At 38.8% G+C, this 21448-nt stretch overlaps 1 protein-coding gene across 5 annotated transcripts in view; it reads left to right on the top strand.

Moving 5' to 3' along the window:
* The window catches only part of SEMA6D (semaphorin 6D), an 88765-nt gene that overhangs the window by 49200 nt on the left and 18117 nt on the right, over positions 1-21448 (top strand). For all 5 annotated transcript variants that reach the window (XM_082254406.1, XM_082254404.1, XM_082254405.1 and 2 more), the window contains exons 2-9: positions 13989-14143; positions 14564-14675; positions 17398-17458; positions 17570-17632; positions 17733-17834; positions 18697-18787; positions 19724-19843; positions 20312-20400. In XM_082254406.1, coding sequence (XP_082110532.1) covers positions 14035-14143; positions 14564-14675; positions 17398-17458; positions 17570-17632; positions 17733-17834; positions 18697-18787; positions 19724-19843; positions 20312-20400 — 747 coding nt within the window. In that variant the 5' untranslated portion in view covers positions 13989-14034. The remainder of the gene's footprint in view (positions 1-13988; positions 14144-14563; positions 14676-17397; positions 17459-17569; positions 17633-17732; positions 17835-18696; positions 18788-19723; positions 19844-20311; positions 20401-21448) is intronic.

Here is a 21448-nt window from a genome sequence, read left to right as displayed (position 1 = left end):
GTGAAGCAACCCAGGGAAATAATATTTTTAGGTTAAAGAATTCTTTATATAACCTATTTCTTAACTGATAAAAAAAACTTTTATTGTAATTAAGATAGAATCCTTTGGATGGGAACCAGGATATCATTACGGGTGAGCATGTATAGGGAGCCTTATTTAATGGATTCTCACTCAATGCATTGTCAGATTCTTCTGTTCAAATGTGTGTCAATCAGTAATTTGTTCATCAAACAGATCAAGGAGTAATGAGCATTGCAGTGATGTTTGTGAGACCCTCTCTGTATAACTTTCCCACAAAGTGGTCTCTGGTTGCACCTAATGACCACGTTGTATACATTTCTGGTTATAAACTCGCATTGCCTCTTTTAAGAGTACTTTAAAAGTACTTGGGTATTTCCTTCAGAAAAGAATTAGACATGAAAGAGTAGACCTTTGTTACCATTGAGGTACTGTGGTGTGCTACTATACGTCTATCTACTCAACTTGCTTTATACTTGTGAGACCGTAATCAGATATTTTTCATATTCGGGAAGTTTGAACATTTTAGATATTCAGAATATTGAGGAATCTCTGCACATATATGTTGTCTTAGTGCAATGCATTATTAGGAAAATTCCATCTTTTGCATGGGCCTAATGGTAGCAGAAGAGTCTCGTACACCGTAATCTTTGGTATTGACATCAAAACAGAGTTATGGATGTTTAGGAAGCAGATTTATTTTGCTCTGTTCATTTCCAAGTACACTAGCCAAGTTCTTTGATCACGAGTTTGCTGACTTTATAAAAAATATACTTCAATGCTGTTGGTCCATATTGATTGATGGAATATAGACTGAGTGTGGTATGGCATCTATGTTGCCTGAGGCATCAAAACAAACCACACAAATCTTCGATGCATCACAAACTCATTTTACATTACACAGAAGTTATATCTTCTGAAATCTCACACAGCCCAATAATAGTTTATCATTTCCAGATAATTCATAAGGAAATTTTATTGTTGTAAGCCTGTAATCAGTTTTTTCAACAAGTCAAAACATAGAAGCAACAGTTATTTGCAAAGTCAGAAAATTGGGAGGTAACTATTCATTGGCTGATGCTGGAACATTATTTCACCTGCCTTTTCTTTGTGTCCAGTACAGAAAAATGCATACCAGTCATGGATTGATTCTGTATCTTTGTTCAAACTAAGAACTCAAGCTAAAACCTTCCATTTTAGGTGAGATACATTGAAGAGTAATACCCAGTACACACGTGCAGATTATCTGAAGACTTTTGTCTGCAGATTTACCTTTTCTATGTAGTGCAAGGGCCTGCCGGATTGCATACAAATTGAAAGTGTTTAGGTTTGACCTCATATTATATGGTTTTGGTAAGTCTGCAGACAAAAGTCTTCAGATAATCTGCACGTGTGTACGGGGCATAAGGATCCTGGGCAGGTTTTTTTATTGTTTTCTGTCTAATCATTGGAAGATTCTCCCTCACTTCTAGCTGTGGAAGTGAAAGGGAAACTTTCTGAAGCAGCAGACCACAAAAACATTGTAGATGTCCTAACCCTCTCCCTCCGGCTAAAACAACTAATAATGGAAACTGTTAGTTGGAGTTCTGCATTAACTCAGGGTTTGTATCTGTCATTAGGTTGGCCCCTGAATTTTGAATCTTTTTGGCATTGTGTATATAGCCTTAATTCTTAAACTTGACATGCTCACCATTTCCTTTACCTCCAGCTAGATAAGTCAATAGAACACCAAAATTACTCAGTTGACTTTTTTTTAATTTAAGAGATTAGAAAAAACTAATGCTAATGCAGAGATTTTTTTTTTTTTCCATTGTGAAGAGATTAATTTCCCAAAGGTATAATTGTTAAAAAAAAAAAAATACCTGAAATTGTGCTCCAATTCATGCTTTCGGTTTTGGCACCATTACATATAACCATTTTAGTACAACCTTCAAATTTCTTATGGTTGCTGATACATGTATTGATTGTATGTGATATATGTAGGATTTCTCTTTAGGAACTTTGTACATTATTCAAATCCCATGTGTATATATAAAAAAAGACAATCTATTCTCTTTGATTCACTGCGATTCACTGCAAAGCAAATACTGCTCTCACTGTCCATATGTAGTAAAGCCATCTAGTTAATATACAAGTATATCACACATATGATCTTTGTACAACAACATTTTCAGCTATGACGTTTCCATTTGCTTACTACAAGTGCATTTTTTCATTTAATTTTCCCAAAATAAGTGTGATCATATCAAACCTATCTGCAGTGCAAACAAAACCAACTTCAAACTCAAGGCCTCATGCGCACTGTACAATTTTTCAGCTGGCTTTAGGCGTTTTCTTTCTGCAGTCAGTAAACTCCCCAGCATGTTATCATATGTGTCCATGCACACATAGGGTTTTATCAGTGTTTTTTGGCAGGGGCGTTTTCTGGCTAGAAAAAAAAAAAAAAAAAAACATTGGGTTTAAAGAGGAGTTTTTCAGCTCTAACTCCTGAAAAAAAGCTGAAAAACGCTGGCTGTTCGGCGTATATGAGCAATTTTGAGCCATAAGCTTTTGTGGGAGTATAGTCTTGCTAAAAAAAAAAAGCTGAAAAATGCAAACGCTAAAAAACACCAATAAACTCATTCTACAGCTAACACTACTGGCATTTTTATAATGTCCAGTGTGCAAGAGGCCTTACTAGTGGAAGAAGTCTTGTGCACTTCTACTTTATGTTACGCTTATAGAAAAACATATTATTAAAACAATATTGTCTGTTCATAGACCTCTTATTTTATGCACGTTATTTCTTACCCCATCCAAACCCTATAGATATAAAGTCTAGAGCTGCAAAGCTGCCCACACACAAGACTGGTGAGAACATGCTAATGTATATTGTTGTTGGAAAACCTACCTTCACCTGGTGGCACCAATCACTAGAACAGCCGTTGGAAAGACACCAGCCCCCTTCCTATTTAGCGGGGTATAAACTCAACCAAGGTTCTGATCTTTACCCATTCTATAATACATCCTTCTTTTGCTCTCCATATCCCAGTTGGAGAGATTTTAATTCACTTTGTGTTCTTATGGCACTGGCCACCACCAGAGCTGGAAGTGAAAGAAATTGTCCCAACATGGAACAAAAGTGCAGAGGTTCTAAACCTTTTCACTTCATTTTATCCAACACAAAACAAATTATTATTTTGGCTGTTCCACTTTTTTTATCTCACACAGATATAGTTTATAAGATAAATTGTAATAGGTGAACAAAATAACCCCTTCCAAACCATCCTCTGTTAATATTCACTCTCTATTTTTTGTTGAGTAGTTAGCCCATGACTGCCACTGTGACAGCATGGCAGGGCATTCGCTTATCATTTAGGCTCTTTTCACACTTCTGCGACTTGTCCTACAACCTGAGACTGCAAAGTCACATGACAAGTCATACTCTATGATTTCCAGTGAGTACCAGTCATATATGTGGGACTTCAAAGTAGTCCCTGCACTACTTTGGTCTGACTTATGGGTTTTGAGGTTCGTAGACCTCAAGATTACACAGGCATTCAAGTCCAGTCAAAATTGTGGAAAAATTGCACGACTTCTGGGGTGCACAAGTGTGAAAGGGGCCTTATACCCAGTGCTATCATTATTTACGTTTTAGTGAGGGATGGGGAGGCACACTATATACACTTGCTGTGATGGTTTGCTTGTCAGGGGGAAAACAAAAAGCATTCAGACAAGACTGGAAACATGACCAATCATTTCCTCCCCTGACATGCCTTGGCCAACAGTTTTTGTTGTTACCTTATGGCCTTTAGGCTGGCCATACATTGTGCAATTTTCATTTAAATTTACCAAAACCATGTAATAAGAGGTCAAATCTAAACACTTTCAATTTTATATGCAGGCAGGCTCCTCCACTACATAGTTGAGGGTAAATCTAATTAAAAATTGAATAAGAAAACTGTATAGCTTATAGACCATCTCTTGATTTTGCTGAAGGTGATGGATCAGGGGACTTGTGTTTTGGTCATCTTGCTGCTGGCCATACATGGCGGATCAGATGATATTTCAAGTCTTTGGTGTGCACAAATGTCAAGCAGTGTCCATTCACTGTTGTTCTCCACCCAGAAAACAATTGGTATCTAGTTGCTTTTTCTCCCCTTTACATTGGCTTAAACATGAACACATTGCCAAGCCGTTTTGTTTTATCATGTTTGCACCTGCTCACAACCTTTTTAAATCTCTTGCCACCACTAGAGAAGCCCTGTATTTCGAAAATTTGCAAGTAAAATTACCAATTCCAGCATTGCTTGAGATGACTGAGCTGAAGTGATTAATTATTAAGTGATAACAAGCAAAAAAGTGCTCATTATCAGAGAAAAAAATATTCTGCTGTAGAAAAATCTCTAGGCGGTCACCAGTCTTCCCCCTTATCCCATTAAAAATCTATTGCACTTCATCTGTGCCACAGTAGAACATTGGCTTCTTGGCCTTTGTATATGGCATTCATAACTGAATTTTCCATGTACAGTTTACACATACTTTACAATGTCCCACTCAATCCAGATGGTTAAAAATTAAATCAAAATACTCAATTTAATTTGAAAGACAGTGCCCTATAGAAGACATTCTTCATCTGCTCTTCCTGGCCAACTTTCTCATCAATCATGCAGTGTTCTGTGGCAGCAACAATATTTGGTAGGAGTGCAACCAATTACATGACAGATCTGCCCGTGCTTACACATGACCCACTGATGCCCGTGCTTACACATGACTCACTGATGCCCGTGCTTACACATGACTCACCGGTGCCTGTGACTACACATGACCCCATCAATATAAATTGGAGACAGAAGGCAAGACGGTCAATGATGGGCACCCATAAGGCTGGGGAAAAAAGAGAAGGTGCCTACTGTCACATGCATGGAAGTGCTTTGCTGCTTCTAATTAGGAGGTACAGTATGTATATGCTAAAGGTACATTGGTCCCCCTTCCTCCACTTAATGCTCCCTACTAAAATATCCATGTAAGATCCCAGAAATACTTTACTGATATCTGGAATGGGGGTCAGGGCTCTGATATTTTGGTGGTCACGCATAAAGGGAAAAAAAAACGTTAAGCCAATTTTTTACTTTAAGTTTGCTGTAATAGAAAAAAATCTACTAGCACCTTTTTTCAGTCATTTCAAGATCACTCATGCAACATAAAGAACATTTTAAATTTGAAGTGCACAAAACTTTATTTTTAATTGCAAAAGAGAATAATTGATGTGCCGTTTTCTGCTTCCAGGTGTAGAATATTTTCTGTCTAGGAAACAGACCACTAGCTTTTAGCTGGCAAAACTTGGTGCCGATCCCAGTGTCAACTTGTTTTGTGATCTCAGGCCTCCAGCAAAAATAATATTATAAGCTCAGTGGAGCAGGGAATCGTTTTCGCCTGCAAAATTTCCAAATGCACTAGCGGCACTTTATGAGGGGGAAAAAAAAATGTTATAATATTAAAACTCGTTCTTTCTAATAGGAGAATTTTGTAGACTGAGCACATATAATAATCTTCGGTTTATACATTATTCAAAACTAAATTTAAAAATAAGAGTGCAGTTATCTTGGGTTTTAGAGGGTTTTTCACATGAAAAAGATGGTACAAAGTGCTTTTATTAATCAAAGCAGCATTTAGTTCTCAGAGTAAGTTAAATGAAGCACTAAGCACCAACATCATTAAAAAGCACTGAATCTATTTTCAAGAATTTCTGCCAGCTTGTTCCCGTTCAAGGGGGAAGGATGGGTTTTCTGTAATATTAAAAGCTGGCAAACAGCTGAAATATAACTAGCAGTACCAGAAGCCAATTAAGATCAAAGCAGAGATTTTCAGTAGTGCGGCTTCATCGTTTCAATATTAAACAATTTTTTTTCGCTTTGACATAGATCAAGAGGTGTTAATGCAGATTCTTTGAAACAAGTCAAGTAGTGTTTTTAAGTGACAGAATGGGCATTTGTTCTATCGCACTCAATTAGTATCATGCCCCGGAATTCTCTGTATTTCTCCAATGCTGTATCTGATGTATCTGTTGCTGACAAACAAGAAAAGCACTGTAGGCTTTCATTGAAGAAGACGTGTCTGGAACAGAGAGAGAGAGAAGAAGAGACTAAGTACACAGTTATGTAGAACAAAGCACACACATTTGTATTCCTCCCTCCTACATAATCTGAAGAAAACATACACATGTATTTGATCCGAAAGGCGGCAGATGTTCCGTCTCTATAAATGGTAATAAAATGGTCATGCTAGCGATCGAGAGACTTTGATGAGCAAACTTGAATATTAGGACACGTTTCTGTAGTTACAGTGCAGGCTGATAATGAGCAGTTGTAGGAGACAAGCGAAATCAATCAATGAAGTGCTAATGCTATGCTACAAACAGTGCGGTTTTGCTAAAGATGAAAAATTCCCTCTGTTTACCTTAAACCCCAGTTAACCTCATGTTTTTTTTTTTTTTTATTGTTCGGCAGTCACCAGCATAACAAGCAAAGAATATGGAAGTATTTTTTTATTATGTTTAAAGCTGGCCATAGACTTTTTTTTTTTTTCGTTTAGCCAGTGCATTCCTCTAGACCAGGGGTCTTCAGACTTTCTAAACAAAGGGCCAGTTTACTGTAATTCCGACTTTAGGGGGTCGGACTGTGGCCAGTGAGAGTAATCAATGCCCTATTATTGGTGTCAGTGGGAGGAATTGTGCCCCATTGCTGGTGTCAGTGAAAGGGACAGTGCCCCACTGCTGGCGTCAGTGGAAGGAACAGTGCCCCACTGCTGGCGTCAGTGGAAGGAACAGTGCCCCAAGGGCCAGATAATGGCAAGCAAAGGGCCACATCTGGGGCCACAAGTTGGGAGGCCACTGTTGTAGTCACACAAATTAGGTGGATGAAGGAATTAGCCCCCACCCCCATTGGGGCATTGTATTCTGACAGCTGGACAAATAATTTGATTTCTGTCAAGCAGGGATAGGTACAAACTGACCGAAAATCAGCCAGTCCCTGCTTAACAAGCTAAATTATGGTCTGTCTATGACCAGCTTTAGTGCTCAGAACTGTATGAAGCTGCCCTGTGCCGGTGTTCTGTCAAAATAGCCAACTCTTCATGTAATCTCCAATTACGTCTCTTCCAGTAAGGGCAAGTCACGATCACCTGGTGTGACGTCACCACTGTACAGATTGTCGGAAGGTTGACGAAAATTATAGAACACCCCTATGTTGGTAAACCTAAAACATTTCTGATTCCCAGTCCCATTGATAAACTTGGGTAAACAGCGACCGCTCACTGGAATTTTATTATAATGTGGTGGCCTGTCAGCGAAGACCCTATTATAGAACTATAGAGGAAGATTATCTGGTCTCAAGTTTACCAATAGATTGGCGAATCAGAAAAGTTTTAGGTGTACCAACGTGGCTGTGTTCTTTAAAAAAATGTCTCGACTTTCATTTTGTTGTAAAAACATGGTAGTATAAAACAGTGGTAGTGCTATGTTTTAGACCATGGCTAGCCCTTTATTAAGCTAGAAATAAACTGTTTGCTTCTAGCATGACAAAGGGCTAGACATGGTCCAAAATGTTGCTATGTGAAATGGGAGCTTGACTGTGCTGTGCTTTTAAAATAATGTGAACGAGCTTTTAATGGGGACAAAGACCAGTGTGTGGTTGTACTATTTATTTGAAGGTTTGAAGTTCCTCTGAGTTGCTGAAGGAGGTTTTATTCTGGTACCAGACACTAAAAAGGTTATTCCCACCCAAAGTAAAAGTACTTTGGGTCACAAGAGGTCCAGCACCACAACACTCTGTGTTCTAAGCACTAAAACATAAGGAAACCTAATTATTTACTTGTTAAGCAGTCTAACATCATAACAAAAAAGAAAAAAAAAAAAATATATATATACACACATTTGACTTTAGAAAAGGTTGTCACAAGTGGGCCTATGCAAGAATCTGAATGTTCATTTTAAAATGATTACATTTGTTCAGAGTTCCGTATGAAAGATTTATTTTTGCCTCCTTTTTTAGGTTTATTTACGGTATATGGGTTTGGAGAGTCAAGGGTTAGAGGTCACATGACTTATAGAAGCAACTTTTAGACCTTGGGTGAACCTTCACCCCTAGTTCACATAACTTGCATTGCAGTTTAGAGGGTCAGGATCTCAAAAGCAGCCTGCTTTGCAATTTTAGACTAAGTATTTAGATTCATGCTAAAACTTAAATGTTACTTTCTCTGTAATCTGTGTCCTATGTGATATACTGTAGCCTGGTTTCACAGAGCTCCCGAGAGTGCTCAGCAATACAAAGGAAATGCAAGGAGTTTGATTTTACATATGTGGTGCTCAGTGGCCATATTGTAATGGCTATAAAAGCATAGTGCAACCTATGCACATGTGCGTGCGTTACTTATTTTATTATAATTTAAGTGGTTAATAAACAATATTGCTCTATATGAAGCCCTTTTGGTTTTTGGCATTCTTTGGATGACTATAAGCTGTTGTGGACGAGATGATGTTTTCCATGATCTGGATATAGTATGTCTGATACCTGCTTGACCTTCCTGTTATTTGAGGGTCATAATTGCTGGTGCGTGCCATTTTGAGGGGTAGAGGTGCACATGGTGTCTATTGGTGTTTTACTAAGAAGATTTATATATTGTTTACATATTTTATGTACTGAAAGAATGGAATGAGAAAATTGAGACAAAGTCTATAGGACTTTTTCTCTTGTCCACGAATACTTCCAGGTATCCAAACTCCTTTGCTCTACCTAAACATCAGGATGGGCCGCAGGTTAGAAAAGCACCCTAAGTGGGTCCTCTGGTTCATTTAAATGTGCATTGCGCTCTTCCACCCAGCAGTGTGCGACAGCCGCCGCCAGAGGGAAAAAGAGTGCGTATCTGCATAGTTTGAACAAGACGGAGTGTTCGCTGGGGTCTCACTTCTAACTTTCAAAATAGAGAACGGAGTGTCTAGATGTCCATTGGACCATCTGCCATATCCCAAAATAGTGAAATACAAGAAACAGGGAAAACATTGAAATACACACAGGATATGATGTCTGTGTCCGCTGATGCTGCACTCTGTTTACTTGAATTGCTCTTCCCACAGAACCCCTTAGCTGGGCAGAGCAATGGAATGCCAGGAGACATTGCTTAGACGCTGGTTGTGTGTCTACATCAAGTCAACATGTCTCGCCAATATTATGCCATTTCTCTTTTCAGACTGAATCCCATCCATGAGTTTTATCTTATTCTTCAATTTGTATGAACATAACCCATGTTCTTTCCAACCATGAAATTCTAATACTGAGTGAAAAGACTAATTAAAAACTAATGTATACTCTTACCTTGAACTACTTTGCTAGTTTGCTGGCTTACAGTTCTCTGTCTTACATACAAGCACAGTGACTTTCCATGTAGGTAGAGGTGGAATGTATAGGCAATGTGAACTGCGAGTAATGCTTCCAATTTCTGATAACGTTGTCATTATGTCACTTAACATTCATGTTCTGCTGTGCCCATGCAGCGGGATTTCTGCTGCGTCTGCTGTTTGCAGTGTGTGAGTGCCAAAGAAAAATCATGGTATTTGCTTTGTACTTTTGTTTTACTGTCAACAAAACATGTTTGAAGGCACGTTCGGTTAAAATAAACACGCTGCCGTCATGACTGTCTAGCGGTGCATTTTATTATTTTGGTTTCTGTAGCAGTTCATGTTTTTATAGGTGTTTTGATTTAAGTTCAGCACGTCTATATAGTAAATTAGAATTGTCCGGAGTGCTCTGTGCAGAGTTATGGCTCTATAGTTATCGGAGTTGAGGGAAGAAATTGTTGTCCGTTTGTGAACTAACCAGACGCAATTTACGTTTCACCCAGCACGTAGAACTGCTAGTCAGGAGGACGTGTTATACGAGTACAGTACAGGCTGAGAGCAAATACACTACATGCATCTGTAACTGAACAATGGGATTACATTAAAGGGGAAAATACAATCGTTTGTGGTCAGTTTTTTTTCACCTTTTTTTTTTTTTTTCACAACAAATACACATTTAAAGGTGAAGTTTGACCAACATGATTTTTGTATATTTGTACAGTAAAAGACATAGTGTGTTCCATCACTGGCTGCTGCAGGGTCTGTTAAATTGTTTACTTTAGCCTGCTGAATGTCTGAAGCTGAAACTTAATCCTAGTACATACAGGCCGAACGTTGGCTGGCATTGGGCAGTTCAATAGAAACCGTCCGACATTTGGCCTGTGTTTATTGCAGCCGGTCCAACAGAAGCCAGTTTGTCTAATGCTCCTAACGGAAAAAGGTCTGCCGGCTGGCTCCCGATCAGCGCTCTCAGCCAATGGCCATACCCCCTGTCAGAACACAATAGCACAGAAAGGGAGATGGCTATACTAACATTTGATAGTTAGTACAGCAGCTCTATCCTTGGTTGAATGCAAAAAAAAATTATCGGTGTGTACCACATAGATCCAGACCGTAGCATACCTAGAATATCTGACTGCGGGGACCCATCATTTTTCAACACCCACATCCCCACTAAGTCTTAACACTTCAGTAAAGACCCCTCCCCCTTTCCAGTAGAGTGACCCCCAGTACAGACACCCAAAGAAAAGGGTCCCAACCCCCCCCCCCCCCAGATGCCCGAATACAGACACCCAAAATCCAGGCCCCCTCATCACAGCCCAACCTCTACAGACTCCCACCCAAGTATAGATTCCCTCAGTACAGACCCCCCTACCTCAGTTTACTTCCCCCCAGTACAGTCCCCCTCAGTACAGACACCCACCCCCCTCCCAGACTAACCACCCTTCAGTACAGATCTCTTTAGCAGATGCAGCAGCAGTTCAGACAGAGTAAGGGAAGTCCTGACTTCTGGACAGTTCCTGGGACCTGTCCTTTTTCAGCACCGCTTCCCAGCCTAACTCTTTGGTACATACCCCCAAAGTAAAGACCCCAGCCTCTTAGTACAGACCTTCGGGGTCATTTTCACTTTGCAAGGTCATTTTTACTTTGCAAACAATACCTGAACATATGCAAGGAAAATTAAAAATAAAAAGGTATTTAGCTTGCCCATGATTGGATGATGGAAGTCAGAAGAACTTCACCTTATTCACTAAGCAAAGAGAAATTCCTTTGAAAAGTAACCAACCTATTTTGCCTATTAGTAAATTAACCCCACTGTCTTGCATACATGGATATGTTCACCATATTCTTTGATTGTGTCCTCATCCCCTGAACATCTTGGGCAAGCGTTGAACACATGGAGAGACTGTGCACCTTTCTTGTCCCTAAACAAGACTTTAGTTTCGAAGTTGGAAAAAAAGAGATTTTCCTTTCATTTATATGGCACTTTAATAATATCAGCCCATATTTCAATAAAGTAATGGAACTGACAGAGTTGTACATAGATTTGTAACAAATATCATTTAACCTAGCCGCCCGTGTAACATGAATTGTTATTGTAGATAAATCCACAGGGAGAGTACTGATAAATTAGCGGTTAAAATTGACAAGTGACAAAACATCATTTGTCTTCTTTCAACAGTGAAGGTGATATCTGTGCATTTCAAATAATGCCTTTCCCAGCGAGCTGAACTGCGAAAATAACAGACAACGCTTGTGCAAACGTGCTATTCCTCCTAAATCCCTTTTTATAACAGCCTTGCAGCGCACTAGGAGATTATTCCCCATTGCTTTAAAACTGAGTTTTTTGTTTTTTTTTGTTTTTTTTTACTGTATATGGCAATTATTGGCTGTGTGGATTTGTTGTAGGGCAATCCTCAGCATGTAGTGAGGTTCCAATGTGTACCTTTCGTGCAGTCCCACATGCTTGTGTATTAAATGTCTTTCTAAATAAAACAATTTAAGTCTTTACTGGGAGCATTCCAGACCTGATGACATTTCAGCACGAGATCTCGCTAGAATACAATTTGTTCTGTAGGAGAGAATATTTGGTATTACAAGCATACATCGAGGTAAAAGGTTCCATACTTTCCAGTCCCACTGGGAGATCTAGGTTTGCCACTGGAATGTTCAGGATCATGTATAGTGTATTCTAAGCAGACAGCAATAAGTGCCTGCAGCTTGTCTGCATATAAGCCGTGTCATGCAGGGAACAAATTAAAATCATATGTCAAGACTAAATCAAACAGCCCATATTCTATACATGCATAGGTCCCTGGGTTTTATCCCTTTTTAATGACCTTTAAGTTCAGAAAAATAATTGGGGATCTGCCTGAAATGCACTTAGCTCCTAATTTTCTATTGTAGGCTGGCAACACACAGCTTTTGAATGGGCTGATGTCAGCCCTGCCCATTGTATGGGCTACCTGTACAGACATTCCAGAGAAGTTCATGTTGAAAGGCAGTGCTTAGAAGTTGAACTTATCACATTGTTCATGTAGTTCACAGTAACATGTTTTCTTTATAGCCTAGCACCTCACCTGCTAATACTTATACTTACTTTCTGGTACTACACCACTGTCCCACTCTCCCCCCCCCCCAAAGCCCCAAGAAGGAAGCCCTGTGTAAGCTCTTTTTCAGACCGTCTTAGAGCTTATGCAGTGCCAAGAACCACATGCCAGTGTCTGGTCCTGGAGAACAAGCACCCAGACACAAAATAAATGTAAAAGTAATCCCCAAAATATTTTCTTTGGTATGGTGTTTTGTCTTGCTGGTTTTGGGGTCATTTTAACAAAAGAACATTTGACCATGGCTTAGCAGGACAAGGGGACCACCAATAGCCTTTCATGTAGTAGGCATCTAGAAAGCCGTGATGCCCATGTTATAAAGAGTGCAGAGTTTACGTTCCTTTTAGGAGAAGACCTTGGAGTATGGAGCAGATGAAAAAATAATGTATAACATATTTGGGGGGGGGGGGGGGGGATAGGATTTAGTAAATCTGGTGCACACAGAATCTAGTGCAGCTGTGCATACTTTGTTTCTCAAAAATGAGGTCGGTCTTATATTAATTTTGGCTACAAAAAATACACTGGGGGCTTATTTTCAGGGGATGTCTTATCTATTTCCCCTGTCTTCTCTCCCCCTCTCCCCTTGTAGGTTCAGGAGTCAATATGACCTCTTTAATCCCAAAAACAAACCTTCATTAAATTGTAAAAATATGTAATCCGTTTTTGTAAAAAGATTATATGTCCAGTGAGTCTCCTTTTTGTAACTTTATTGTCGAAAATACCCTTACAATACCTTTACAGCACCGCTAGGCCCTCACGTGATTTGCTGGAGCTCTTCTTCCCCGCACCGAGCACTGCCAAGGGAAGGGCCCAGATCCCAGCTGATGTCAGCCCCACTCCAAACGATGCCGAGGGAGGGGCTGCTGACGTCAGCCAGGAGGAGAGGAGAAGATCTCCGGCTGGTCACCTGAGCACCCGTTACAAAAGGGGACCCACTGGACATAATCTTCTTACAAAACATATTCTATATTGTTACAAGCACTTTACTAGGGCTTACTTTCGAGGTAGGGCTTATATTGCAGCTTTCCCCAAAAATCATGCTAGGTCTTATTTTCGGGGTAGGGCTTATTTTTGGGGGAAACACTGTAGTAACGAATAACCTTTTGAACGTTCTCTTGTTCAATTAAGCTTTGACAATAAACCTTAGAAGCTGATTGGTTACTATGCACAGCTGAATCAGATTCTGTGTACACCAGTTTTAGTAAATCTTCCCCCATAAGGTTTACCTGTTGTTTAACCTACTAAGGAACCTGACCTTTATTGATTGTAGAACAAGAGGCTGAAACTGAATGAGAAAACCATGTTCTATATTGGTGTTTTGATTTGCAGCAGAATGAACTTGCTCAAGGTCTCCTTATGATTATCTGATTGCACTTAATCCTACAAATAAATGTTGTATATCAGTAATATGGCAGAATATAGGTTTGGGATGTATTAAACATTGCAGGTTAAAAGCGCAAATAATTTATGAATATTGTCTTTCTTTGTAGGTGAAATCTCTTCTTGAAACTTGAGAAGCCATCCGTTTAATGAACCATGAGGCTCTATGGGCTTCTTGCCGGCAAAGTGCTGGTAATGGTGTCTTTGGTCTATGCAGTTAGTTTTCCTGAAGACGATGAACCTATCAACCTTATAGATTACCACTGTAAGTAAATGCTTACTTATGTTAAAATTAATTAGTTGCCTGCACAAGTTATTATTAGAATAGAAGTCATTTTCTGATTGGTTGCTGTGGGTTCTTGCATTTCATGCCATTGCTGATTGTAATAGGTAATTAAATATTAAGTGTAATGCCCTAAGCCTATATAGGGGATCACCTAATTTCATATATGTCAGCCCTAGAGTTACTTAAAGTTGATGTGCCCTAGTGGAAAATATGTCATTTGAGGGGAAAGTAAGTCACATTTGCTGACATTGGTCATATTTTATTCATTTATATTCAAGACGCAGCAACAGGGATTAGTTCAAACCCTTCTACACCTGGTATATACAGCTAATCAATCCTGTATATTGATTCTTGAGCTGTGTAATCCAAAGTGATGGTGTATCCCATTTTAACTTGCAGATTCAAGGCAATATCCAGTATTTAGAGGACGCCCTTCAGGCAATGAATCACAGCACAGCTTGGACTTTCAACTGATGTTAAAAATTCGAGACACACTTTATGTTGCTGGAAGGTAATTTCCTTTAATCTCTTTATTTAAATTGGTCTTGTATTTTTATTCTAGCAGTTCGTTTTTAACACACATGAAAAATCTTCTGTTTAAATGAAAACAGTGATCTCTATCAGCATTTTGTGTTTCATGCTTAGAAAGTAATGGAATGGTAATAAAGATCTACCAAGTCACACTGAGCTGCCATGTGATACTGTGTTCCAGCCTGCCTCGCTGGTTTCTACCATATAAAGCTTATCACAAGAATGACAAGAAATGGAAGATATTTCTTTGGATTGTAATTCTTTTAGGTTACTGCTTAGGAAGCTCTAATAAAACATGCAACAGCAGCATGAATAAACAAGAATTACTACAGTCATGTCTATATCATATTAAAAAGTTGCCATATGCCTAGAGAGTCACTACGCTTTGGGGCAGCTTAAAACCGTTTCATTTTTAGCATATAATTAAAGTGATTATAAACAATCACTTTGTAAAACAACCCATTCAATTTAAAATAGAAATGAAAGGCAAAACATTTGTGTATAGATATAAAAAAAACATTCTAAATACCTGTTTTCCCTTTTTTATAAGTGATCACATTCCCTCTGTTCTCAGCTGCATAAGATAAGAGCTGGGGGAGGAGAAGAAACAGCACACTGAGCTTTCCAGTGAATGGCTGTGTGTGTGTGTGGGGGGGGGGGGGGTGGAAGGGTTGCCAGGACAAATCTGATCATTGGAGGAGAGCAGGCTGAGTTCCCAGCACAGCTAGAAAACTGACCACGGTGTGTTCTCCTGCTTAGTGTGGTCAATTTCTGATAGGAAAGCAGAGGGACTGGCAGGAACACCAGAGATTTCACACAAAGGAAGCAATACAAAGAGAACAAGATAGTTTCTCAGACAAGTACATGGTACAGCATACACATATCAGGAATAAGAAACGTTGGCGTAACAAATACTTAAATGTTCTTTCTTGTTTCTAAGGGCTATGTCACAGGAACTATATTAGGCGGCTGCAGAACGGCTAATTTAAAAAATTTTTACTACAAAAAAAATGTAATTGCAGTTAAAACTTTGTAAAATCTTGTTTTTTTTAAAAAAAAAAAAACAACAAACGTTATACTTACCACCTCTGTGCAGTTGGTTTTGCATAGAGTGGCCGAGAACCTCCTCTTTCCAGGCTCCTGGCTCCTCCCTCCTGCAGAGTGCCCCCACAGCAAGCAGCTTGCTTTTGGGGCACCCGAGCCGAGCTGCAGCTCTGTGTGTCTATGGGTGTAAACCCCAGCACCGATCATGGCACTTACAGCAAGGAGAGAATGCAACTTGAAAAAAAACTACACCAAAACAGCAAATCTCCCACAATGTGATATTTCTTTTTACTTTTCTTAGTACCTCTGTTCAGAAAACAGGTGCAGGTGTGCAAATTGTAGACACGACGGACTTTGTTGCCATAGTAATCCTAGAATGAAAATGAGGCTTGGTTATCACTCAATGGGCATGTGAGAGATTCCGGGCATTACCACAACAAAGGGTGGAAGTTTTAGAGTGCTTAGATAGAAAAGACAGCAGTAAAAATGGTGCCAGCTTTGGACCAAAGGCATGGAAACAAAAATAAGCTACTAAAAAGAAACCAAGGGGGTTTATTTATAAGACTGATTTAAAAAGATTTTGTGTAGTGGCTATATTATTTTTAGGGTTTGTTTGGCTAAGTTTACTTCCTTTTTAACCGTACCTACAGTTTAGCCTTATTATAGGCTTACCAGCTGGTTTACCACTGCTTTAAGCTTCAAACATACGGATTTTTGGCACCCAGTCAATGAGTCAATGTAAAAGGAGGTCACATAGGTTCCTTGGTCATCACTTCTTTATATTAGACCTGGTCATCACAGGGTAGATTCTAGAATGCTGGAGTCCTCTTGTCGTCTGCCAGATGTTCATTGGCAATATCCATTTCTGCTCTACACATGATTCCTTTGCTATATTTGACTATGTATTAACACTTTTGTTCTCTTTTCTTCAAGTGGCATGCCCTCAATATATTGTCTGCCATCTGTGTCTCCTAAATTGAACAGTATTTGTGAACTGTTAGAGATTAAAAATACAAACCTCATTCGCTTCTATACCATACCGCTAGATAAATGTCAGTAGTAGACTAAAAAAACAGCAGTTTATGCGTGATTGGTTGTAATTGGTTTCTTTTTCTACAGTTTCCATAAATGAAGCTCATTGTGAATATTTAGTGCTAATTGTATTCTTTTTATTAAACTGTGAAATGTTTCTGAAAAGTTAGCACATTAGGCAGCATGTTTCGGTTTTTTCTCATAAATATTATGGTGAAATACTATAGCCAAGCCCGACTGTCTCTTGGGTAAAACCTGATGATCCCTTTTGTTGGAAAGACCTGCGTAAGAACTATGATTAAAGAGTCTCTGCAGATGGATGTTTGTTCAACAAGAACTCACTAAGACAACAATTGGCCCGTTTTTAAAAAAAAAAACACATGGCGCTAGAAAGCTAGATTGCTCTATCACAAGCAAAAGACAATGAAAGCGATACTCTTTTTAAACACTGAAAATGTAACCCAGCGGTAACCCCCCTTCACTCAGACAAAGAAATACGTCTGGACTGCAGAGCATATGCATTGTCTGTCAAGAGCCTTAAAAACACACTTGTCATGCTATGCATGGATAAATCTCAGGCCGGCTCTCCATTTCCCTAAGTGTGCTGTTTTTTTCGTCTTCCACAGAGATCAAGTTTATGCCGTAAATTTAAATGAAGTGCACAAGACTGAAATTACACCAAGCAGAGTAAGTGAGCCTGTTATAGGAGGGCCGTCAAAAATAGGTTTTGACTTTTTAAAAGCGAAGGAGAGGAGACAATTCCATTTACATTTCTATATGCTTGTTTTGCTTCTTCAGAAGTTGACGTGGAGATCGGGTCAAGGAGACCGAAAGAATTGTGCAATGAAAGGCAAACACAAGGTATTTCCAGACTAACCTATTGAAAGCTAGACATCAAAAGATGACGTTGATAGAGAGAGGAAGCTTAAGACTTCTAACGTTTCATGTATTTGTGATTCAGGATGAATGCCATAACTACATCAAGGTTTTTGTTCCAAGAAACGATGAGATGATCTTTGTCTGTGGTACAAACGCCTTCAATCCCATGTGCAGATATTACAGGGTAAGGGATTATTCTTCATGTTTCATGTTCCCCAATACACATTAGGCTTTATGTGCTCAGCATAGTGCAGATCTATTATTTCAGGCCAATAGAGGTAAAACTCCTTACAGGGAATTCTTCAAACGGACCTATATGTTGTTTACAAGGAGACAGAAGCCCAACTATCTTCTTAGTACTTCCACCTCCTGCAGTATAGATGTGAACTGAAGGGTTATTTTTAGGTTTACTAGGATTTTTTATTTATTATGATAGGATAGGTCTTATGGTACGATGATATGGGTGAGTGGTGCTGACCGCTAGGGATAGTTTGTGCATTATTGTGTCTAGAAGTCATTCCTATCCACTTTGTAGACCTGTAATCATTACAGATCAATTTACCTCATTAAAGATATGTATATTCTATATTTGAAAAAAATATATACACTTGTGTATAGAAAAAAAAAAGCTACTGCATTTATAATAAAGAGATAATGCATTACAATAATAGTAAGTTTCAGTTAGTCCCCATTAACATGGGTCCCCAGTACAGAGAGTTTGCTGTGTTCAGAGATGGCTAAACACATACAACTAGCCAATTAGCTGTCGATTGGCCAGATACCCTGCCCTGGATGCACACGGTCATCATACAGGGTTGGTCAGAGGCTTTATTTAAATACATTTGCACTGTTTGCATGCTGCGGGTAGCTCTGCCAGCGAAAATCTCTAAATCTCACCCGCAGCCACCCATGTGAATGTAGCCTGAATATGACATGTCTTTTTTTTATTTTAACTCTAATGTAAATATTCTTGTGCTAAATTTTATTTCTTTATGGGCTCACTGCTATGTTTTGTTGCTAAATTTTTACATGGTTAACTTTTGCAGTTAAGTACTTTAGAATATGACGGGGAAGAAATTAGTGGCTTGGCAAGGTGCCCGTTTGACGCCAGACAAACCAATGTTGCTCTCTTTGCTGGTAAGAACCTTTAGCTTGCTTATTTATGACAGATGTGATTGTGTAAGCTGTTCCAGTTTAGCAAATTGATATCATAATTTTATGGAAGTTTTATTGTAAATTATACTTTACTGAATTAAATTTAGCCTTGTGAAAGTAATGATTACAACATATAATAGTGCATTCAGTAGTCAGAATATTAATCCTGTTTGAATAATCTGATAGCTGGTAAAGTTTCCAGTAAGCTCAGGCCTTGCATTTGCTTGGAAATGGGCTGAACTCGTCAAAGTTGGGATAGCTTTTAATTCACCGATAGGGCCTAATTTTACTTTAAAATTATTTTAGGTTGTCTTCCTATCGCTGTTATTCCCTGTCCATCAAAGTCTGTCTCTGTGCATGTATTTATGCCAGTATACGATTGTAGCAATCTCCTCTTAGATGTAAGGGGAAAAGTAGCGGGCAGTCTTTTATTATCAAAAAGGTGCAAATATCCTTTAATGAACATTTCTTTGTTCATTAAATTAATTTATATTTTTAGAACAGAGAAGGAATCTGGATTCCAAGGGAATTCAGGAAATTTCCTTGAGAAAGTCAGAATGGGAGGGTTTTTCTCTCCTATGGGTAGCCAATGCTGTACCATGTTATGAAGTACATATATACAATAAATTACTCGAACCGTACCTTGCTGAACTTTTTTGTTAAAAGCTTCACTTTTGTATTTTTTTTTTTTGTATGCATGATTTATGTAACAATGCTATTATGTTTTTGTAGTTTTATTTTTTCTAAACAAAGTATTGTTTTCTCTGTATACAATCCAGATTCAAGTATTAATTGTAGATGGTTTAGGAACGTGCTTTATGCAATTCATTCATTGAAGATAATTAATTGTTGTTCACTACAGTGCTTTATTTTCAACCTGCTCATCTCACCAGGAGTTTTGCTCTCTTTTTCTTTTAGACGGGAAGTTATACTCGGCTACCATGGCAGACTTCCAAGCCAGTGACGCTGTGATCTATCGGAGCATGGGGGATGGATTTGCTCTGAGGACAATTAAATATGACTCCAAGTGGCTAAAAGGTACTCAAGACCTGGCAGTTATTAATGACATAGAGATCAGACACCTACTTGATATGGGAATGAAGCGTGACTCAGTTTAATAGTATTTCTGAGAAATACGATGCATATTAACTACCTTGGATCCTTTTAGGCATGACACAGCTGTATGATGAAACTAAATGTTGTATGCTGATACATCAAGGCCCTTACGCTAAATGCATATTTTTCCTCGTTTGCAAAATGGTTTATGATTGATTCCACTGTTTAAAAAAAAAAAAAAAAAGCTGTAATGTAAATCCTTTGAGGCCCTTTTACACTCCATTAGACAGCATTAAAGGCTGCAGAATCAATTAAGCTGGAAACCACCTATATTTCTACCTCGGGTCTAAAATATGTAATCTTATGTTAACTTTTTGAATTAAAGCTGCATTTTGCCTTTTCTTAAGCAGTTTGGATAATGTAAGTAATTTTGTCTCCCTGCCTTTCCAGAGCCGCATTTTCTGCACGCAATAGAGTACGGCAGTTACATTTACTTCTTTTTTCGGGAGATTGCTGTGGAGCATAATAATTTGGGCAAGGTAAGCTTTGAATTGGGGGTGTTCTGGAGTTTTGAAATTGTGGCATTCAAGGGAACCGCATACTGTATATTTTTATATTATTATATTTCTGTACATTTTAAAGTCAGACTTCAAGCAGACTGCTAAACGCATAGTTTATACACACATACTGTATTTGAACTGTCTTTTCCTTCAGAGTAATATAAATTCTTTTGTGCCAGTCTTGTCATCTAAAGTATATATTGCCAGCACACCAAGAATCAGTGAAATAATGTTTGAGCGTTTATTTAGTGATAATGAAACAGTGGTAAAGTGCAATGTTTTAGAGCAGGGGTCTTCAAACTATGGCCCTCCCAGTTGTTCAGGACTATAATTCCCATCATGCCTGGTCATGTCTGTGAATGTCAGAGTTTTATAATGCCTCATGGGATGTGTAGTTCCGCAACAGCTGGAGGGACGTAGTTTGAGGATCCCTGCTTTGGAGCGACACAGGACCGCTTTGTCCAGATGTGATCACTGAATATACACTTAGACATTATATCAATGATTCTTGGTGTGCTGGTGATATATAGTTTAGCTTGTAGTACCAGTTTACAACTGGCACTTGTTGCAGCACCCATTTACTTCATGCCTTTTCCAGGAACGTGTACGATGGGAACATTATACATAGTCTTGTAGTCTAGATAGAGCAATATAGGTCCTAGACCCCTCTGAAGAAAACACTGCAATTAACCAACAAAGCTTGGTCTGAGCATGCCCTAGCCTGGCCTTTTTTCAACTTGGGTGCCTTCTGGGTTCTTCAAGGGTGCCTTGGCAAAAGCATAAAAATTGCCACAGATTGCCCCAAAATGGTCAACAAGCCAGCAAAGAGATTAAGCGTGTTTCTTTTGTTACACAAAACGACAGCATTACAACCCTGGGCACAGTGTGGGCCAGCCACTGGCATCCTAATAACCAGAGGCCATTGGTTAATATGAAGGACGTCGAACGCCTGCAAAGCATCCTTGTGTGTGTGTGTGTGTGTATATATATATCTATATGTATATATATATATATAGATATATATATA

Source organism: Pelophylax lessonae (assembly GCF_965119305.1).
Source record: "Pelophylax lessonae genome assembly, chromosome: 4".
In the NCBI taxonomy this organism is placed as follows: Eukaryota; Metazoa; Chordata; class Amphibia; order Anura; family Ranidae; genus Pelophylax; species Pelophylax lessonae.
This window is presented reverse-complemented; position numbering and strand designations above follow the sequence as displayed.